This window comes from Oncorhynchus tshawytscha, linkage group LG05, assembly GCF_018296145.1.
Source record: "Oncorhynchus tshawytscha isolate Ot180627B linkage group LG05, Otsh_v2.0, whole genome shotgun sequence".
NCBI lineage: Eukaryota > Metazoa > Chordata > Actinopteri > Salmoniformes > Salmonidae > Oncorhynchus > Oncorhynchus tshawytscha.
In genome coordinates, this window is record NC_056433.1 from 46,669,957 (window position 1) to 46,686,879 (window position 16,923).

Sequence of the window (16,923 nt, forward strand, 5' to 3'; positions counted from 1 at the left end):
AAGCCATCCTGAGTGAGTTAAAGGCGTGTATGTTTTGTGGTTGATGCCCGTGGGTCTGGTGAATGGTGTGATAATGGTTAGGATATGGTAGCGCAAGGAGAGGGAAGCCAAGTAGTAGAACGGAAAATGTCAGTAGTGTTCAAGGCCCCTGTGGGTTATGTTGTAAACTCCCATTTGAGGATGTGATTTTCAAAAAAGGTTCTCCTTTAGCACAAATGTGAATGACATTTTGATGATTCGGTTAAGCATCAAGCGCCTCAGTGTCATAACCTTTTTGAGGTCCCCAGTATGTTTTACAGGGCGCAGAGGGTTGACTGCAGATAAGTGATGTACAGGTTATGCCAAACACCTTCCCACACAGCGCCAGTCTATAGGCTGTTCATAGCCTTGATGAAAAGTTTTACAAAAGTTGGACAATACATGAACAACTCACCTCTATCTAGGCAAGAGCCGTGTGTATGTGGACTGTGTGTGTGTGTGTGTTTTGGAAATGCCATGAAGAACCGCACGTGAGCGTGTGAATGGAAAGTGGTTTGAGAGGACCCACGGTTTCTGGTGAGGAAGTGGGTGAGAGTGGGACAAGGAAAGAAATATGTGAAAAAGAACCATGTTGCATATCAAGCTGTTTATTTTCCTGCATGGAATGGTGAACACAAAAAAAAAAGATGCCGAGATGCATTTATAATAGGGGCATCCTTTGGCTGTCTATGTCATTGTCTTCTGCCTAAACTAAATTTTAAATGCATTAAAAAAACAAAAACACTCTTCTTACCAATTTCCTCAGAATTACCTAGATTTAGCTTCATCAACACTGATGCAACAAATAACCTTCAACATATAGCATACTGTAACATCCATTTACAATGGGCTTTTCACCTCAATACCCTATACTTTTTAAGTATAGGAATACGCTATACCATCAAAAGAAGAACAAGTCCTTAAATACATACAAAAAGGAAAGAAAAAAAAGAAAAAGATAAGGAAACAGGAAACAGGAAACAGGAAAGTTTTCAACTTAAATCCAGTTCCCATGGAACAAACAAAACCAGTTCTATTAATGTGGCCTTAATACAAACAATCAGAGAATTCACAACACTAGTTTTTTCCTCATTTAATTAATGTTACAAAAGTCCTGCATTATAAAATAGGGCAGCTTTAAAATCAGTGTAATTAATAAAACTATACAACATACAAACAACACGTCTCCCACAGTCAGGCCTTTCGGCCCTTGCTTGCTCTATAGCTTTTTTCTCTCTCTCTCTCTCTTTCTCATCATCACCACATCTTTCCTCCACTTCTGTACCCATAACTAAACGACACACACAACACAAGAACAAAAACAGACTGCCCAAACTATTGCTTTTAGTCTTTCTTTTTTTCCTTTCTTTCTTTAAAAAGGGTGCAATTTTGTCGTATTTTACACACAGCCAAATCTTGCTGATTAGATGCTAGGCTGTCCACAACAAGGTTTTGTGACAAAAATGTCCGTGCAATTGTTTTTTTTTTCCCCTTCGCTCTTTTAAAGCCCTGGAAGCAGTTTTTCAATAATTCTCACTATTGTCATTTATTTCATATTTTAGTGCAGATAATTAAGAAAGTAATGCCCAACTCATCGCTAAAGGGTAGGCAAGAACAAAGACAAAACAAAAACGGTCCTACTAAATGAAACACACAACCCACGCACGTGTTACTACTAAACCATCACGTTGGACACCTTGGGAAAGGCTTCCCAATACTCAAACTGTCATTATTTAAAAATGATATATGTAATAGACAGATAAACAATTCATATATATGCAATTTGGAAGTCCGTTTGAAGTAAAGGGTATAGAAAGTGGGAGTTTTGTTCTTGTTGGACGTCATATTTCTTAGTCTGTCGAAAATGTGGATTTTGTGATGGAGAGGAAGTTTGACTTGTTGAAAGGCTTGCTTGTGACCAAGAATATACAAAAAGGAGAACCCTACTATATTTTGCGGTCATCTTGTACGTGTTGAATACAAATAAAGTCAAGTACCCGAGCGAGGCTGACTAGGCTTTGCGAAACCTTTGTTCTCCATGAGTGGGTCTTCCAAATGGACCGACCCCCAACCATGCAGCCAGTCAAGTGCAGGCTAACTTTATAAAAAATTAAATTAAAAAGATCACCCCAAAAAAACGACTAAATAAAATGACTAGTGTATGTCTACATGAGTGCAAGCAGGTATTGCATATATCTTTCTCATTATTCACTTCTGGGAGAAAAAAAAGACGGAAAAAAAACAGCAACAAAAAAACAGGAAGACTCCAAAACAAAAGGTCGTTTCCATTTAGAAATTTCAGCAACATCCATAAATATCAATAGACTAGTATTCTCAACATTCTCAAAAAAATGGGTTTCAAGTAGGGGGCGGCTCGGGGGTTAACTAAACTATCTATAAGATACAAAGCTAAGAGCTCTATTCCTACTCACTGAACGACTAAAAATGGGGCCCTATCAGGGTGATTGACTCTGGCCTCGTTTAACAGCAGTACAAGACAGAGATAGTATGTTCTGATCCTGTACTCACACAGCACTTCCATGTTGCATCATAGAGAGAAAAAGCACTGTTGTATACGGGCCTGAGAGGTCTTCCAATAGCAGATGTAATACTGCGTATTATAACCAGCAATTTCATTATATTTCATGTTCCTTATCAGTATTACAACTGTGATCACTCCTACACAATGGGAGGTGGGGGATGAAACTAATAAATCCAAAGGGGGGGGGAAATGTAACTCTCCACATTGGAACATTGTGCAACAACTCGGGACTAGACCATCGCTCAAGGCACATTGATGAGGAACAATTGTTTCGTGCAATTTGAGAACATACAAACAAAATATATATACTTTAAGAAGAAACGAGAACTGATCATTTCAAGAGGGAACGAAATAGGAAAAAACGACTCCGAAATGATGAGAAGCGAATAAGAGTCTTAAAGACGTTCAGCTGGTTGATTGTGAAGGACAGCAGTAAAAAAAAAAAGCCTCGAGGGGCCAAACAAATATAGACTATTGGCAAGTGCCTGATGTTGGGATTACAATAGTGTCTTTATTCACTAACTCTACATAATCTATGTAAAAATGTGTCACTAACACCAGAACATGCAGATTTTTTTTGTTGATTTTTTAAATAGTTTTAATACGTTTTTGATCGACAGTGGATGAGTCGGTCATAAGAGTGTATATATATAGTATGTATAGTATAGGAAACAAAAACAAAAACAAAAACTTTAATAAAATGGTCATTTGCATGCGAAGCGACTGAAAAGCTTCGCCGTCTGGTTGCGATCTTGCCTTCATGTAGATATCAACGTGTTCGCAACACAAATGCTCACAGAGGGTCCCTCTGCTTTTTCTCTTTCTCACTGAACTTCCACCCCCAGCCCATAAGCCAACTGCAGGAATAAGTGCTTCCGATTGGACAAGGCTTAGAGAAGGTCTAGCCAATCAAACCAGAACTTGGACGCCCATATATTATAATTTTTACAACAAAGTTGTTCCGGATTTTGCCTCATGAGAATTTAAGCCGCTAATTCTTTATTTAAAATCATGTGCTTTCTTAAAATAAGTTAATCATTTTGCGTTTAAAAAATAAAAAATGAATCGCAGTCAAAAGCTGCAAGAGATGCTTTAAAATTATATTTCTTAAAGGGATTTTTTGTTCTACAATACAAACAAATTTACAAGATGAACAAACAAAAAATACAGCTCCCCTTATTTTCTCACAAGGCTATCGTTCTAATTGACGTTTTTTTTTGTACCCCGATATTTTAGAGTCCCGGAGGTGTGAAAGGACTAGGAAGAAAAATATATATACTTTTCACCAATTGTTTCAACGACCTATCTTACAAAGACATTTAACTATCCAACCGCTATCCAACGAAATTGCACTTTCCTCAATTCAATATTCCACTGTTCACGTAAGTCACAGATGTCTCCCGCCTAGTCAGTTAGTAGAATTACAGACCTTCTACCTGCCCTTTGCATTGTATAGCATCGTACAGACCGTTAGTTTGTGGGTTGATCGGAAAGAACTGAAATTACCTTTATACAAAAATGAAACATGAACAAGCCTCCCAGAAAGAAGTTATTTTCTCACAAGCCTCTCGTTGAAATACTTCTCTTCTCGTTGCAGCCTATTTACCAGCTTCAATATGTCACCCGATTGACCGATATTAAACATCAATACCCCATCCCCTCCCTCGTCCCCTGCCCTATGAGTTCACGGTGTGATGGTTGGTAGGTTGTTCTCCTCTGCATGGGGTTCCATTTGCACTGCTAGATGTCCCTGGAAAAGCCATGTGGCCGGGTGAAGGCCTTCAGCCTCTTGGTACGGCTGTGGGGGAGAGTCCCTCCTCAGGGTTGAGTGTGGGATAGGGTGGGGTGTGGATAGATGGTGGTGGTGGTGGTGGGGGGTGGTGGTGGGGGGGAGAGGTATTAACTGGTTGGTATCCGACCCAGCTAAAACCTCCACATCCGCGAGCCATCCAACCAGGGGCAATAACCCCCAACAAACTCAACAGAGTCCGGAAACAACCAGAGAGAGGGGGAAAGGGGGCAAAGACGGAGAGGAAACAAGAGCTTTGATCTTCCCCTCGTTTCGGCACATACACGTACACAGGACGCATAGCTCTCTGTCCCTTTCTCGCCCGCCGGACCCTCTTCAAAGTTCGGCTACGACGACGAAAGGTATAGGGAAGCTCTTTGATTTAGTCACATGATTATGCCCCCTCCATGGCAAAGTGGGGTGGACGAGAAGAAAGAAAAGGAACAAGACGACGTGCACTTTCCCAGGATATATAGGCTGCTAGCTCTCTTCCAATAAACAGTTGAGGTGACTGGTACTATATATGAATATAGGCATATAAACCAACCATGAATGGGGGATATATATGGGCTATATAGATATATAGTGTATCTAGCAGTGAGTAGCTCTCCTCTTGTTTTCTGGGGGGGGGGGTTGTTGTAGCCATGCTGATGCTCTAGTCTCTCAGGCGCTGGGGATGAGGAGACGGTGACAGATTGGGGGGGGGCGGGGTGTTGGGCTTCTCTCTGTCAGACGTGGGCACGTTTGCGTGGTGTTGGTCGGTTCAGGTCGGGTCGCACTCAGGGGAGAAAGTAGGGGTCCAGCGATCTGTCCAGCGGGCGGCGAGGGGGTCTGGAGTCCTTATCCCAGGTACCACTGCAAAACAGCGAGAAGGACAGAGGGAGAGATGAAGAGCATACATTTCAGATAAAGTTCATTTAAGCAGACAGTAAGTCCTATTGTTACGTCCGAGTCTGATACGTCAGCCCGCGCAGTTCCTTTTTCTCAAGAGTCGTTGCTCTCTCTCTCTCTACTTAGTACCTAGTTGCCATGGTGTTCCTGTACTCTCCAGCCAGCCAGTCACATTGTGCCTTCTTCTCTGAACAATTTCAGCCATGAAATTCAGCCATACATGATCAAATAGCAACACCCACTGGATTCTCCAATTACATCAAATGAACTACAGGACAAAATACAAACTCTCCAACCCAAAAATACCTATGAGGTTGATGGTATCCTAAATTAAATTATAAAATATACAGACCACAAATCCCAATTGGCTATACTTAAACTCTTTAACATCATCCTCAACTCTGGCATGTTCCTCAATATTTGGAACAAAGGACTGATCACCCCAATCCACAAAAGTGGAGACAAATTTGACCCAAATAACTACCATGAGACATGCGTCAACAGCAACCTTAGGAAAATCCTCTGCATTATCATTAACAGCCGACTCGTACATTTCCTCAGTGCAAACAATGTACTGAACAAATGTCAAATTGGCTTTTTACCAAATTACTGTACGCCAGACCACGTATTCACCCTGCACACTTTAATTGACTAACAGACAAACCAAAACAGAGGTAAAGACTTCTCATGCTTTGTTGATTTCAAAAAAGCTTTCAACTCAATTTGGCATGAAGGCCTGCTATATACATTTATGGAAAGTGGGGTTGAGGGAAAAATTGGCAAAACAAAATATGTATTTCCCCGGGGGGGTGAGACAGGGATGCAGCTTAAGCCCCATGGGGGGGTGAGACAGGGATGCAGCTTAAGCCCCATGGGGGTGAGACAGGGATGCAGCTTAAGCCCCACGGGGGGGTGAGACAGGGATGCAGCTTAAGCCCCACCCTCTTCAATATATACAGTGCCTTGCGAAAGTATTCGGCCCCCTTGAACTTTGCGACCTTTTGCCACATTTCAGGCTTCAAACATAAAGATATAAAACTGTATTTGTTTGTGAAGAATCAACAACAAGTGGGACACAATCATGAAGTGGAACGACATTTATTGGATATTTCAAACTTGTTTAACAAATCAAAAACTGAAAAATTGGGCGTTCAAAATTATTCAGCCCCTTTACTTTCAGTGCAGCAAACTCTCTCCAGAAGTTCAGTGAGGATCTCTGAATGATCCAATGTTGACCTAAATGACTAATGATGATAAATACAATCCACCTGTGTGTAATCAAGTCTCCGTATAAATGCACCTGCACTGTGATAGTCTCAGAGGTCCGTTAAAAGCGCAGAGAGCATCATGAAGAACAAGGAACACACCAGGCAGGTCCGAGATACTGTTGTGAAGAAGTTTAAAGCCGGATTTGGATACAAAAAGATTTCCCAAGCTTTAAACATCCCAAGGAGCACTGTGCAAGCGATAATATTGAAATGGAAGGAGTATCAGACCACTGCAAATCTACCAAGACCTGGCCGTCCGTCTAAACTTTCAGCTCATACAAGGAGAAGACTGATCAGAGATGCAGCCAAGAGGCCCATGATCACTCTGGATGAACTGCAGAGATCTACAGCTGAGGTGGGAGACTCTGTCCATAGGACAACAATCAGTCGTATATTGCACAAATCTGGCCTTTATGGAAGAGTGGCAAGAAGAAAGCCATTTCTTAAAGATATCCATAAAAAGTGTCGTTTAAAGTTTGCCACAAGCCACCTGGGAGACACACCAAACATGTGGAAAAAGGTGCTCTGGTCAGATGAAACCAAAATTGAACTTTTTGGCAACAATGCAAAATGTTATGTTTGGCTTAAAAGCAACACAGCACATCACCCTGAACACACCATCCCCACTGTCAAACATGGTGGTGGCAGCATCATGGTTTGGGCCTGCTTTTCTTCAGCAGGGACAGGGAGATGGTTAAAATTGATGGGAAGATGGATGGAGCCAAATACAGGACCATTCTGGAAGAAAACCTGATGGAGTCTGCAAAAGACCTGAGACTGGGACGGAGATTTGTCTTCCAACAAGACAATGATCCAAAACATAAAGCAAAATCTACAATGGAATGGTTCAAAAATAAACATATCCAGGTGTTAGAATGGCCAAGTCAAAGTCCAGACCTGAATCCAATCGAGAATCTGTGGAAAGAACTGAAAACTGCTGTTCACAAATGCTCTCCATCCAACCTCACTGAGCTCGAGCTGTTTTGCAAGGAGGAATGGGAAAAAAATTCAGTCTCTCGATGTGCAAAACTGATAGAGACATACCCCAAGCGACTTACAGCTGTAATCGCAGCAAAAGGTGGCGCTACAAAGTATTAACTTAAGGGGGCTGAATAATTTTGCACGCCCAATTTTTCAGTTTTTGATTTGTTAAAAAAGTTTGAAATATCCAATAAATGTCGTTCCACTTCATGATTGTGTCCCACTTGTTGTTGATTCTTCACAAAAAATACAGTTTTATATCTTTATGTTTGAAGCCTGAAATGTGGCAAAAGGTCGCAAAGTTCAAGGGGGCCGAATACTTTCGCAAGGCACTGTATATATATATATATATATATATATATATCTGTCTCACCCCCCCGGGGATTATTTTTGTGTGTGCCAATTATATATATATATATCAATGAATTGATGAGGGCACTAGAACAGTCTGCAGCACCCGGTCTCACCCTACTAGAAACTGAAGTCAAATGTCTACTGTTTGCCCATGATCTGGTGCTTCTGTCCCCAACCAAGGAGGGCCTACAGCAGCACCTAGATCTTCTGCACATATTCTGTCAGACCTGGGCCCTGACAGTAAATCTTAGTAATACAAAAATAAAAGGTTCACGAATACAAATTCCATCATCTAGACACCATTGCCCAAGAGCACACAAAAAACTATACATACCTCGGCCTAAACATCAGCACCACAGGTAACTTCCACAAAGCTGTGAATGTTCTGAGAGACAAGGCAAGAAGGGCCTTCTACCACATCAAAAGGAACAGAAAAAACCCATTGCCCTTTATGGCTGTGAGTTCTGGGGTCCGCTCACCAACCAAGTATTCACAAAATGGGACAAACACCAAATTGAGTCTCTGCATGCAGAATTCTGCAAAAATATCCTCTGTGTACAACATAAAACACCAAATAATGCATGCAGAGCAGAATTAGGCCGATATCCGTTCATTACCAAAATTACCAAAAAATTACCAAAAAAAAGAGCCGTTAAATTCTACAACCACCCAAAAGGAAACGATTCCCAAACCTTCCATAACAAAGTCATTACCAACAGAGAAATTAACCTGGAGAAGAGCCCCCTAAGCAAGCTGGTCCTTGGGATCTGTTCACAAACACAAACAGACCCCACAGAGCCCCAGGACAGCATCACAAATCAACCAAATCATGAGAAAACAAAAAGATAATTACTTGACACATTGGAAAATATTTACAAAAAAAAAACAGAGCAAACTAGAATTCTATTTGGCCCTAAACAGAGAGTACACAGTGGCAGAAACCTGACCACTGCGACTGACCCAAAATTAAGGAAATCTTTGACTATGTACAGACTCAGAGAGCATAGCCTTGCTATTGAGAAAGGCAGCCGAAGGCAGACCTGAATCTCAAGAGAAGACAGACTATGTGCACACTGGCCACAAAATGAGGTGGAAATGGAGCTGCACTTCCTAAACTCCTGCCAAATGTATGACCATATTAGAGACACATATTTCCCTCTGATTACACAGACCCACAAAGAACACGAAAACAAATCCAATTTTTAATCAACTCCCACATCTATTAGGTGAAATTCTAGTGTGCCACCACAGCAGCAAGATTTGTGACCTGTTGCCACAAGAAAATGGTAACCTGTGAAGAACAAAACACCATTGTAAATAGTGGTGGTGTTCACATCCTTCAGTGAAATGCCATATTTATTGCTCTCTCCATTGTTCATATTTCCAGTGAGCAAGCGCCCTGACACCTCTCCCTCCGTTCCTCTCTCAACTTCCCTCCTCCCTGCCCCAAGTTGAATTTCATGCTACCATTAGCAAGACCCGGCCCATGGCTACCTCCCTGTGTATCCCGCTTTCTCCCTCTCTTCCCTCACTCGGCCTCTTTCTCCCTCTCTTCCCTCACTCGGCCTCTTTCTCCCTCTCTTCCCTCACTCAACCTCTTTCTCCCTCTCTTCCCTCTCAACCTCTTTCTCCCTCTCTTCTCTCACTCGGCCTCTTTCCCTCCTCTTTCTCTCTTCCCTCACTCGGCCTCTTTCTCCCTCTCTTCCCTCACTCGGCCTCTTTCTCCCTCTCTTCCCTCACTCGGCCTCTTTCTCCCTCTCTTCCCTCACTCGGCCTCTTTCTCCCTCTCTTCCCTCACTCGGCCTCTTTCTCCCTCTCTTCTCTCACTCGGCCTCTTTCTCCCTCTCTTCCCTCACTCGGCCTCTTTCTCCCTCTCTTCCCTCACTCGGCCTCTTTCTCCCTCTCTTCCCTCACTCGGCTTCTTTCTCCCTCTCTTCCCTCACTGCCTCTTTCTCCCTCTCTTCCCCCTTCCCACTCTGCCTCTTTCTCCCCTCTCTTCCCTCTTCCCTCACTCTGCCTCTTTCTCCCTCTCTTCCCTCACTCTGCCTCTTTCTCCCTCTCTTCCCTCACTCTGCCTCTTTCTCCCTCTCTTCCCTCACTCTGCCTCTTTCTCCCTCTCTTCCCTCACTCTGCCTCTTTCTCCCTCTCTTCCCTCACTCGGCCTCTTTCTCCCTCTTTCTCTTTTCTCCTCACTCCTTCTCTCCTGTCCCGCTGTATTCTCCCTTATCACTGTTCCGTGAGTTCGGAGCAGCCAGATGCTGCCGCAGACACTGTGCTACTGATTCAGAGGGAGGGAGCTCACACACACACACACACACACACGCACACACACACACACACACATGCACACATGGAAACAAACCTTGTCTACACCGCTGGTTTCAATGCACGAAAGCAAACAATATGAGCAAATAACAGACTAGCGTCTCTCCTTTTTGGTTCACTTACACATGTACTCAAAACACAAGGAATGAAATCATCTTGAACATAAAGTAATCCATATAGCGGAAAGAAGCATCAAACTAAGTCATGGGACTAGAGGGGTGAAATGACCCAAGGCTAAAACGAAAGGCCTGGTGTTTCAAATGAAGGCATTGTTTGAGTGTGTGCTTGTGCGTTGTGTATATTATGTGTGTGGTGTCTGTCCTGTGCGTTGTGTGCGAGTCAGTGTGTGTGCTCCTGCACGTTGCTAGCCGCTCTTTTCCTGCCCGCCCAGGCCTGTGAGTGTGCTGGCTCGTGACTCGTTGAAATTCTACTGCCGGGCCTGCGCACGCTGCTGCTCGGCGGCAGAGAAGACTGGAAGGTTAGTTTTTAATCAATACAAGTTGCTGACGCTAGGACTTTCTGCCTCGCTCACTTTCTGTCTCTCTTTCTCTCTCTCTCTCTATCGCTCTCTGCAGTGCAGCTCCCTCCCTCCCCCCATCCTTGTCTACTGGTAACTTTCAACCCCCCGACTCCTTTTTCATCTCATCCCCCTTCACTACTTCCCTCCCGCCCCCTTCTTCCCCCTGTCCTGGGGAGACGGGCTCTTGCAGACCAGACGGTGTGTGTGTGTGTGGACAGTGGGGTAGTGTTACCACACAGTGGACTGGTGCTGGTAGTTGTGATTTAGAATACAGACACTGTGTCAGGGCATAGTACTACAAGCCTAGAATGAGAGAAAAAGATAGGGATGAAAGAGGGGGAGGGCGAGAGAGGGGGAGGGCGAGTGAGCGAGAGATGACGAAAGAAAGCAAGAAACACACACACAAGTAGCAGACGGACACGTTCAATTGATTACCAGTGTGTGTCTTGTTAGTAGAACCAGAGGAAGATGTTATTGGGGACATGTGTTGCTCTGCTAGGCTAGACTGGGGTGGTTGGAGCTGGAACCGGTGCCCCGGGGCTCCACTATAACTCTAACCATTACACTGTGGTGTGTTCCCAGTGCCCACAGGAATGCCCACCAGATGCCCGGTCAGGGATGAGCAATACCATGTGTTGTGGGGCCCGAGCGGGCACAGGGGGGGGGGAGAAATGGCCCTTTGTGACCCCCCCGTGTGCCACTAGTGACCTCACACACATGGGAAAACACACACATAGGCATGTACGCACACACACACACAGATAGAGGCAATGACCCCTCTGTGCCCGCTGTCCGCCGTGGGGGAGGCAAATAAAAGCAACGTTGTTTTTATTCGGTGGTCTGACGGAACACAAACTGGTGTTTGTTACAAAGACCATACTTCAGTCATTCTCTCTTCCCCTCCATCCTTCGCCCTCTCTCTTTCACTCTATCCATGCCCCTCTCTTTCTCCCTTCCGTCTCTCTCTCTCCCTCCCTCCCTCCCTGAATGAGACATAAAACTGTAAAGACACAGACCTGGGTGTTTGGAGAACGACAGCTCTTCTTTTATGTGGTTACAGCCTGGGCCTAGATTCACACAAAAAAACTTATTGTGCAAAAACGTAAGAAGCTTCTAATGAAAAAATTTGCAAATCATAAGTGCAATTCCTTAACAATATCTTAAGTTTGAATGATTTTCTTTCGAACTTCTGAATTTTTTTTGTACAAATCTTCTTGAGATTTTTGTTGCTAGGCAACCGTTTCAGCTAGCTATCTAGCTAGCAATGGCAATTGCGTTAGCATATTTCATTCTGAGATTACTGTTCTAAAACATGTTATTGTGTTTAAAATAATCAATATTGAAACTTTCAGATTCATTTTGTGAGTGAATTAATCATGTTAAATTGCTTTCATGAGCCTTTTCTCTCACTGCCCTTAGTTTAAATTTTTTTGTTTTACTATTTAACTAGGCAAGTCAGTTAAGAACAAATTCTTATTTACAATGACGGCCTACCCCGGCCAAACCCGGACGACGCTGGGCCAATCGTGCGCCGCCCAATGGGACTCCCAATCACGGCCGGATGTGATACAGCCTGGATTCAAACCAGAGACTGAGAGTGACGCCTCTTGCACTGGGATGCAGTGCCTTAGACTGCTGCGCCACTCGGGAGTCCAGTTTAAGACAAAGGTTTAGCTGTCTTGGAATTAAGAACATTTGCAATAACTTTATTTTCAAGAATCTGACTTCTTCTTAACGTTTTGCTGAAGGAGAAACATAAGAAATAGCACAAGAACATTTCCAAGAACCTTTCTGAGGAATAGCAACTTTGCTTAGCTTCCTTCTTAAGTCTGTAGTTAAGGAGAAAATGGCAGTTAAGAAGAAATCTCTTCTTAAGAAGGTTTTTGTGAATCTGTGCCCTGTTCTTTCTTCAGGACATTCCTTCTACCTCCAATCTGGGGCCTAGATAGATAGAAATCACACAACCAGACCAGTAAAAGTGGTGGTGGTGGTGAGGGCAACTATTTAATAGGAGAGACAGCGAGAAGGGACGACAGAAAGAAAAATGTAAACATTTAAAAGAGAGAGAGAGAGGGAGACCTAGAGTCCCAGGGTTGGAACAGTAAATAACACACAGGCCCAGGGAGAGAGAAAGGTGGGGATTCCAACCCTCACACTCTAGCTCTGCAGCTGTTTGCTCTGGGGCTGTCTGTGTGTGTGTGTGTGTGTGTGTGCGTGCGCGTATCTGTGTGCGTGACTGAGTGTGTGTGCACAGTACGACGCTAGCAGCAGGTAACAGACAGCCGCTCTGCGCTCATCTGTCTGGGTGTCCTATCTGAGCGCCTTCAAGGTGAAGCTAGTTTCATATGGATGGGTTGGCGCGCACACACACGCGCAGACTGACAGACACACACACACTTCACACTTGAGTCATGGAGTCAAGCGTGGCGCAGTGTGGAGCGAGAGAGAAGCAGAAGAGACGGGGAGTTGGGAGAAAGGACACACCCGGGGAAAGAGTGTGGTGTGGGATCTTAGCCTGTTCCTTTAAACTCTCTTTCAATGGAACCAGTAATCTCATCACGTGGAGAAGTGCTGACTCAGGCCGCTGGGTAAAGTGCCTGCAGATGAGTGTCATCTCGGAGGAGTTCAGCCTCATGTAATGCAAACCAGCTCCCAGCACCCAGAGTGGTGCGCTTATGAAACCACCTCTCCCTCGCGCCCCACGTCCCTTCCCTCTACCCCTCTATTATTCCACCTCGACCCTCTCCGCCACCCGCCTCCTCTCTGCCAGGCCCGCCATTCTCTCCACCACTGTTTCCACCTCCGTCTTCCCCTCTCTCCATCTCATCCCTTCCCCCCAGCCTCCACATCTCCCTCTACCCATTCATCTCCCCCCTGTCGCCCCTCCCGTCTCTGTCCTTTTCCTCTCCCTCCATCATTTACAGCTCCCTGAGGGATGAGCAGACACTCACCCCGCGGACTTATTTACATGCACACCTATCAGCAACACTGCAACACACTACACCTTACACTATGCCTGCGTTCCAAATGGCACCCTGTTCCCTTTATAGGCCACTACTTTTGATCTATGATACACTACCAGAGTATCCTGCGGGTCTCTTTCAGTGCACACTAGAACCAACACCTCAAACTAGCTGACTATCAGTGAAATGACTAGTATTGTAATGCTTCGTCATTGGCATTATTAGCAGCGTTAGCTATTCCTGGTCTGTGGATGCTGTAATATTAATGCCCCTACAGTTGCATTGATGAGTGATAGGTGGTTGTCTTAGACAAGGTCTGCTTATAAGAATATGCATCAGAATTACTGTGGGAGAGTAGACAGGTCAGAGCATCTCCCCCTGCTGGTTCAACCAGGTCATGACCCCCACCCCCCAAAAAAATCTCTAAATATTTACATAGTGACTCCTAACATGACTTTACACATGACATGCTGATTATGTTTATGGTAGCCCTAAAATAAACAATTTATAGGACGCAAACCTGTAACTTTCATACACATTTATCCCCTCAGTTTAAGTGTAGGGGCAGCCCTTATTAAGACCGGAAAACAGAAAGCTACAGATTGCACCTTTTAATTCGTCCCTCCCAAACGTGTACTAATGTCCTATATTCAGAGAGAAGTGGCTGTGAGGCGACTGTCTCTGTGTGTGTGTGTGTGTGTGTGTGTGCCACCACAATGATGCTGGTGTTTGTGGGCCATCGCAGTAGACTCTTCACTGGGAGCAAATTGACATGAAGTACAGGAGCCTATTAAAGGTCTTATCTGTCTGTTCTGTTCTGCTTGCCCTTTATATAGAGGGAACTAAAGGACTGGGCAGCCAGGGCTACTGTCTCCACTGCTTCAATTTACTGCCCCACACACACACACACACACACACACACACACACACACACACACACACACACACACACACACACACACACACACACACACACACACACACACACCCACACAAAAGCAGATGCACACACACAAAAGCAGTTGCACACACACAAAAGCAGATGCACATACACACACACACACACACACACACACACACACACACACACACACACACACACACACACACACACACACATGGCAAAGACAAAAGGGCTAGGCTTGGAAAACACATACACACCACGGAAAGGGGTCCGCACACAAACGCACACACACACTTGCAAGCATACTCTCCACATCACGCTGCACACTCCTATATCTCAAACTATAAACTCCTTCCCCGATTGAAAACATTGCTTATGAATCTGAACGTGATCCCAGACCTATTGACACTATGCATGAGGCACTTCATCAACCCACTCCAGTCTATCCAACTGTAGACTACGGATGTGTGTGTGTGTGTGTGTGTCTGTGAATTTTAGCCAGCGTGAAACGTACGCGAAGTTTTACTTCACCCTTTGTCTCTCCTTTGCAGGGCTGTGTGACTTGTCTGAGGAGTGCCGTTACTATGGGACTGGGGCTGCGTGTGTGTACCAATGTCTTTGTTGGATTAGCCCGGGGGTAAGAGGGTGAGGAGAGGAGGACAAGTGTGTGTGTGTGTGTGTGTGTGTATGTATGTTGTATATAGGGGGCGTATGTGTCTACCCAGGATGACAAGGGGCGGGCCGTGTGTGTCTGGTGTGTGAGAACTGTATGATAGACGGGCAGAGAGCAGGGCATCACGGGGTCCTCAGTGTGGTGCTAAGCACCAGCGGTCTCAGGGGGCAACCAACACTGGCTCCCATGGTAGCCTCCACCCACCCCCCTACACTGCACTGACCCGCGGGCACTGTGCCCATCAAACACACACACACTCTTTATTAGGCTTTTCTTTAACACCTATCCCCCTTCTTTCATTGGTATAGCCTTCATCACCCCCAACCCACTCTCCCAAAAAGCTGCCAATGAGAGAGGGGGAAGGGGGGTAGGAGGTATGGAGAGTGGGCACAGGCACACAAACAACGGCCCCTCAATCAACCGTCCCGACTGTACCCCCCTTTCCGTTTCCATGGCGAGCGGACTGGGAATGTTTACTGTTACAGTCACATCTCTCTCTCTCACTCTCCCTCCATCAATCCCTCCTTCCCTCTATCCCTTTCTCTCTGTCTACAATGGCCGCCATGGGTAACTTTTGTCCTTGGAGCCACAGGGAGGTTTAGAAACTAGGGGCCGAGTGTTGGGTGTGTGTGTGTGAGGGTGTGAGTGAGACAAGTTCCCGCTGTGGGGGTCACACACTTTAATATAGCGAAGCCCTCAATGTCCATCTCGAGCCTTTTTATGTCGGGGGCTTTAATATCGCAGCTCTATCAGACGACCCCCCCCACACACACAGACAAAATTGACATTGACGGAATGCACGGCAGAGGGAAAATGGCCGCTCGCACATAGAGCCGCTAGTAGTCCAGAGGCTCTGCCTCAACGGGCATTTCTATGGGCGTCTGAAGAAGAGAGAGATTGCAACAGCGCTACTGCTGTGGCGAGAGAGCCTAGCTCTGCCCGGTAATGTAGAAGTCAATGAGAATATCCTTTTCTACTTTTAGCAGGCCCTTTGTCCTTCCGCAATAAAACGGGTTATTTATTAGATAAGACAACTGTGTCCACTTAAGATGCCATGGCTCTTATGGTAAGAGTAGGGGAGTTAAAACCAGTGTCCCATACCATCATGACCACCTAATCATCACCAAGTGCGCTGAGCTTTCTGGCGAAAAATGGCGTCCTGAATACATACTCAAACAATGGCTCACAAACACCCAGATGGGGAGTGTGTGTGTGTGTGCACGTGTGGGTATGCGTGTGCTCGAGAAACAGGCCTCAGAGTCCCAGTCCTCAGCGCCAGGCCAAATTAATAATGCGCAGAGCGCCGGATTGGCAGGCCTGAGCAAACACAGATAGATGTGCAGATTGGGCTGGAGGCTTAGTGGATAACCCCAGTGGGACAAGGAGAGAGCGAGGGAGAGAGGTAAGAAATGACAGAAAGAAAAAGAAAGAGAGGAGAGAGAGAGAGAGAGAGAGAGAGAGAGAGAGAGAGAGAGAGAGAGAGAGAGAGAGAGAGAGAGAGAGAGAGAGAGAGAGGCCCGGGATGAATAAATAGATAAATAAATAAACACAAACAATAAATAACAGCAGCAGCCACTCGGCTAACCTCCCTCCCTCCCCTCCCTCCCCTCCTCTCCCCTCCCTCTCTCCCACCCTCCTTTCTGGCAGTTGTGACAAACACCTGCCTCCACTCTCCCAGGGGGAAGTGTGTGTCTT

The 16,923-nt window shown here is 45.2% G+C and overlaps 1 protein-coding gene across 9 annotated transcripts in view; it reads right to left on the reverse strand.

The window, feature by feature from the left end:
• Positions 1 to 606: 606 nt before the first annotated feature.
• The window catches only part of nfia (nuclear factor I/A), a 182,009-nt gene continuing 165,692 nt past the window's right edge, over positions 607 to 16,923 (reverse strand). For all 9 annotated transcript variants that reach the window (XM_042321988.1, XM_042321987.1, XM_042321989.1 and 6 more), the window contains one exon: positions 607 to 5,204. In XM_042321988.1, the coding sequence (XP_042177922.1) occupies positions 5,190 to 5,204 (15 nt within the window). In that variant the 3' untranslated portion in view covers positions 607 to 5,189. The remainder of the gene's footprint in view (positions 5,205 to 16,923) is intronic.